Source organism: Esox lucius, chromosome 21, assembly GCF_011004845.1.
Source record: "Esox lucius isolate fEsoLuc1 chromosome 21, fEsoLuc1.pri, whole genome shotgun sequence".
NCBI lineage: Eukaryota > Metazoa > Chordata > Actinopteri > Esociformes > Esocidae > Esox > Esox lucius.
The window spans coordinates 31,534,674-31,540,673 of NC_047589.1; the positions used below are offsets into that span (position 1 = coordinate 31,534,674).

At 44.6% G+C, this 6,000-nt stretch overlaps 1 protein-coding gene across 11 annotated transcripts in view; it reads right to left on the bottom strand.

The window, feature by feature from the left end:
• The window catches only part of oxsr1b (oxidative stress responsive kinase 1b), a 44,612-nt gene that overhangs the window by 10,581 nt on the left and 28,031 nt on the right, over positions 1 to 6,000 (bottom strand). For 8 of the 11 annotated variants that reach the window (XR_004575056.1, XR_004575060.1, XR_004575059.1 and 5 more), the window contains exons 9-12: positions 5,010 to 5,075; positions 4,750 to 4,872; positions 428 to 463; positions 150 to 344 (exon numbers count right to left, since the gene is read on the bottom strand). Coding sequence is in view for 3 of the 11 variants with exons in the window: in XM_029116209.2 (XP_028972042.2) it covers positions 150 to 344; positions 428 to 463; positions 4,750 to 4,872; positions 5,010 to 5,075 (420 nt within the window). In the remaining 8 variants the exon portion in view is untranslated. Of the gene's footprint in view, positions 1 to 149; positions 345 to 427; positions 464 to 792; positions 2,294 to 4,749; positions 4,873 to 5,009; positions 5,076 to 6,000 lie in introns of those variants that run through there. The other 3 variants (XM_029116210.2, XR_003777722.2, XM_029116211.2) reach the window with 3 other exon arrangements.

Below are 6,000 nucleotides of genomic sequence, written 5' to 3' on the forward strand. Positions count from 1 at the left end.
TCCCCTAACCACTGTGGATCAAGGCTGGTTATTTCTTGATCTTTGGGGTTTCTTGGCTGGGGATCACCTTTTGACAACGGCTGATGTAATAAGGGCTTTATAAAATAAATGGGATTGGTTGGCTTTCCCTGGGTTGGCTGAGTTCTGACCTGTGTGGTGGCAGCAGGAGGGCTCAGCGTGGGACCTGAAGCATGGGCATTGGCCGGGCCGGGGGCAGGTGGAGCCCTGGCCTGGCCAGCAGCCTGAGGTAGTTCTGCTTGGCCGGGAGCTGTCAGACAACTTCTCAATGGATTGGGTGTCAGGAACCCCTGTGGTGCCACAGCAAGCAGGCACTGGTCATCAGGCTGTGGGAACGCTCTTAAAGAGTCATTACAACAAATTCTGGTGCACTTATTCAAAGAAAAAGTCTGGAGACATTTAAACCCACCTCTGAGTCCTGTAGACTCTCCTTGACCCTGGGTGACTGGAAAGGACAGAGAGGAGACGTTAGAGCCTGGACAGAGAGGAGAGGTTAGAGCCTGGACAGAGAGGAGAGGTTAGAGCCTGGACAGAGAGGAGAGGTTAGAGCCTGGACAGAGAGGAGAGGTTAGAGCCTGGACAGAGAGGAGAGGTTAGAGCCTGGACAGAGAGGAGACGTTAGAGCCTGGACAGAGAGGAGACGTTAGAGCCTGGACAGAGAAGAGACGTTAGAGCCTGGACAGAGAAGAGACGTTAGAGCCTGGACAGAGAGGAGAGGTTAGAGCCTGGACAGAGAGGAGACGTTAGAGCCTGGACAGAGAGGAGACGTTAGAGCCTGGACAGAGAGGAGAGGTTAGAGCCTGGACCGAGAGGAGAGGTTAGAGCCTGGACAAAGAGGAGAGGTTAGAGCCTGGACAAAGAGGAGAGGTTAGAGCCTGGTTTTCACTCGCATGGTAACAGTCTCTCAAACATTCCATTATCTGTACTTGTCATTTAGTGCCCAAACCTAAATAACAATCATGTTAAATACCATTTAATCACTATTTTAAGTTTATTTAATCAAGATCATGTAATTACTTTTAATTACATTACTTGTGATAAATAATAATGTATTTCTCCCTTTCAAATATTAACTTTGCTTTGCATTTGTGAAGATCAAGAAAGTCTTGATATAAAATGTATTTTGTTTGAACAGATTAATTTCCATTCAGGCTGTGTTATGGCTCAGACTGCAGATTGGGTACAGAGTAGATATTGACTGATTGATTAAAGGGTTGGTTGGTCAGTAATGATTGGGTACAGAGTAGATATTGACTGATTGATTAAAGGGTTGGTTGGTCAGTAATGATTGGGTACAGAGTAGATATTGACTGATTGATTAAAGGGTTGGTTGGTCAGTAATGATTGGGTACAGAGTAGATATTGACTGATTGATTAAAGGGTTGGTTGGTCAGTAATGATTGGGTACAGAGTAGATATTGACTGATTGATTAAAGGGTTGGTTGGTCAGTAATGATTGGGTACAGAGTAGATATTGACTGATTGATTAAAGGGTTGGTTGGTCAGTAATGATTGGGTACAGAGTAGATATTGACTGATTGATTAAAGGTTTGGGAAATACAAATGGCGTCCAGGACAGGTAACTCCACATCGCTTCAAGTCTCGTCAGGCAGGTTTATCTTCATCATGAACTCTCTATGTTAACTGCTGCCTTCCTGTTCCTGATGTTGTTCATGATGTCACATATAACATCCTGTCTGATTGGCTCAATCCAAAGCCATTCCAGTGGTCTGGAGTGTCCGTTTCTGCATGTGATGAGTTAATTGTGTCCTGCACCCCCCACATCCAAAGCTCTTAAAGAAGACAACAAAAACAACCAGTATGTGATTTATAAGATTCTTTGGTTTTCTTATTTTACTTCCTGCCTGGAGTTCTAGCCCCTCCTTTCCGTTTCCTTATATTTCCTGCTCTAGAGCAGTGCTTCCCAACTCCAGGCCTGAGGACATTGAGTACTGCTGGTTTTCATTCAGGGGTATGTGATTAATTACCAGGTAGAAAAGAAAATCAGCAGGACTCCAGGTCCTCAGGATGGAGATAAGTACTGCTGTAGAGGTCACATATCTGTCTTTCTATCAGCCGATTGGTCAAAGGGAACCCTATCGATCTGCTGATAGGTTGTCAGAGGTAGTTTCCTCCTTGTTAGGGGAGAGCCATCAGTATCAGGGGGACGGGAGAGAAAGGGGAGGACAACCCTTGAGGGGGGTGAGGATAGTTCGTGAGGGAGGGTGAAGCGGACTTGTCTCCGGGGAACACAAGCAGGCCTGTCTTCCTGCTCCTACAATAACCACCGGTATGGAACACAAAACACAGTCAGACACAAAACACAGTCAGACACAAAACACAGTCAGACACAAAACACAGTCAGACATCTACTATGCAAACTAGTGTTGGAGAAAAATATGATAGAGGATAATGTAGTTAGAGAGAAACATGACAATGCAAGATAATGTAGTTAAAGATAAACATGACAATAGGCTTTAATGTAAAGTTGAACCCAACAATAGACGATAATGTACAGTGGGGAGAACAAGTATTTGATAAAATTTTTGATAAAATCCAGAAAATCACATTGTATGATTTTTAAATAATTAATTTGCATTTTATTGATGACATTAGTATTTGATCAACTACCAAGCAGTAAGAATGACTTCTCTCACAGACCTGTTTGAACTCGTTACCTGTATAAAAGACACCTGTCCACACACTCAATCAAACAGACTCCAACCTCTCCATAATGGCCAAGACCAGAGAGGTGTGTAAGGACATGAGGGATAAAATTGTTGACCTGCACAAGGTTGGGATGGGCTACAGGACAATAGAGCAAGCAGCTTAATGAGAAGGCAACAACTGTTGACGCAATTATTATAAAATGGAAGAAGTTCAAGATGACGGTCAATCTCCCTTTGTTTGGGGCTCCATGCAAGATCTCACCTCGTGGGGCATCAATGATCATGAGGAAGGCGAGGAATCAGCCCAGAACTACACGGCAGGACCTGGTCAATGACCTGAAGAGAGCTGGGACCACAGTCTCAAAGAAAACCATTAGTAACACACCACGCTGTCATGGTTTAAAATCCTGCAGCGCACGCAAGGTCCCCCTGCTCAAGCCAGCGCATGTCCAGGCCCGTCTGAAGTTTGCCAATGACCATCTGGATGATCCAGAGGAGGAATGGGAGAAGGTCATGTGGTCTGATGAGACAAAAATAGAGCTTTTTGGTCTAAACTCCACTCGCCATGTTTGAAGGAAGAAGAAGGATGAGTACAACCCCAAGAACACCATCCCAACCGTGAATCATGGAGGTGGAAACATCGTTCTTTGGGGATGCTTTTCTGCAAAGGGGACAGGACGACTGTACCTTATTGAGGGGAGGATGGATGGAGCCATGTATCGTGAGATCTTGGCCAACAACCTCTTTCCCTCAGTAAGAGCATTGAAGATGGGTCATGGCTGGGTCTTCCAGCATGACAACGACCCGAAACACACAGCCAGGGCAACTAAGGAGTGGCTCCGTAAGAAGCATCTCAAGGTCCTGGAGTGGCCTAGCCAGTCTCCAGACCTGAACACAATAGAATATCTTTGGAGGGAGCTGAAAGTCCGTATTGCCCAGCGACAGCCCAGAAACCTGAAGGATCTGGAGAAGGTCTGTATGGAGGAGTGGGCCAGAATCCCTGCTGTGTGTGTGCCAACCTGGTCAATTGCAAACAAAGGTTTCTGTACCAAATATTAAGTTCTGCTTTTCTGATGTATCAAAAACTTATGTCATACAATAAAATGCAAATTAATTACATAAAAATCATACAATGTGATTTTCTGGATTTTTGTTTTAGATTCCGTCTCTCACAATTGAAGTGTACCTATGATAAAAATAACAGACCACTACATGCTTTGTAAGTGGGGAAACCTGCAAAATCGGCAGTGTATCAAATACTTGTTCTCCCCACTGTAGTTAGAGATTCACATTACACACGAGTATATGTACATATACTACTTAATCTACACAGGTTTACAGAGGCCCTCCACCATAAACCATCACTCCTGTTTCAGCTGTTCTGTCAAGGGAGTAGTTTGTTTGACATCTTCAGTTTCTTGGCGCTTACACGGAACAGCCTTCATTTCTCAGAACAAATATAGACTGATGAGTTTCAGAAGAAAGTTTCTGGACATTTTGAGCCAATAAATGCTGATGCTGAGGATACTGAACTAGACTAAAGGCCACTTTAGAAAATCAACAGTTTTCAGCTGTGCTAACAATCACAAAAGGATTTTCTAAAGATCAGTTATCCATTTAAAATGCTAAACTTGGATTAACAAATAACGTGCCATTGGAACACAGGACCGATGGTTGCTGAGAATGGGCCTCAGTACGCCTAGGTAGATATTATGTCAACACTGTGTTTCTGATCAATTTGATGTTATTTTAATGGCCCTTTTTTTTTTTTTTTTTTTTTTTTTAAAGTAAATTTTGAAGCGACCCCAAGCTTCTTAACGGCAGTGTATGGAATGGGTCAAAATCCAGTGTGTGTGTTGTTGTGTGTGTGTGTGTGTGTGTGTGTGTGTGTGTGTGTGTGTGGGTGTGTGTGAGTGTGGGTGTGTGAGTGTGGGTTGGTGTGTGAGTGTGGGTGTGTGTGTTGGTGTGTGTGTTGGTGTGTGTGTGTTGGTGTGTGTGTGTTGGTGTGTGTGTGTTGGTGTGTGTGTGTTGGTGTGTGTGTGTTGGTGTGTGTGTTCCTCACCCGTAGTGCAGCGACAGCAGCCTTTCCCTCCTCACTCTCCACGTCCAGCTCATCATCACTCCACTCCCATTCCCCGTCCTCCGTCTTATGGAGACGACCGCTGGACCCTGGCACCCGGCGGACCTACACACACACACACACACACACACACACACACACAAACACACACACACACACACACACACGCACGCGAGGTGATAAGGTATTTAACACAACAATAAAATCACAACAACTGATGCTTGTCTCCTTTTCTTTCAAACCTTTTTAGAGCGCTCTGTGATTGTGGGAGCCCGTTGAAGAAGCTTCTCTTGTAGGAACTCGTTGTTCTGAAGAGAGGGAGACAAAGTGATATGGAGAAAGAGAGAGGGAGGGGCAGAAAGGGAGCATGGATTGGATTGAAAAGCACAATTAGGCCCCCTGGTGGTCAGATGGAGAACTGCTGCTCCCCTGCAGGACAGAGCCACACCAACAGACCCTCCTGACCACACAGCAAGCAGGGTCTGACAGCCATGTAATGAACAGAATAGGGTGTAATTGTGGACAGGCCCAGTCTCCAGAGTGCTGACGCAGCACCGGTGCTGAACAGGCTGGCTGGAAGGCACTGATCCCTGGCTTAGTCTGCCACTCTGTCCTCGCTGCAGAGGAATGCCGGGAGGAATGCCAGGAGGAATGCCAGGAGGAATGCCAGGAGGAATGCCAGGACTATTAGCTTGTCAGTGTTGACTCTATATAGGCCTAATGAATATTAACTGGTCTGTATTGACTCTGTATACTGACCTCATGACTATTTACTGGTCTGTATTGACTCTGTATACTGACCTCATTACTATTAACTGGTCTGTATTGACTCTGTATACTGACCTCATGACTATTAACTGGTCTGTATTGACTCTGTATACTGACCTCATGACTATTAACTGGTCTGTATTGACTCTGTATACTGACCTCATGACTATTAACTGGTCTGTATTGACTCGGTATACTGACCTCATGACTATTAACTGGTCTGTATTGACTCTGTATACTGACCTCATGACTATTAACTGGTCTGTATTGACTCGGTATACAACCCTAACGACTACTAGCTGTTTTTTATTGACTCTGTATACAACCAGAGACTACTGGTTGGTCTGTAATGACTGTATATAACTCTAATGACTACCAGTTGGTTATTAGTGACTGTACATAGCCATAATGAATACTCCCAGGGCTGTAGTGACTCTTTACATAGGCCTGTATTGTGAACTAAGA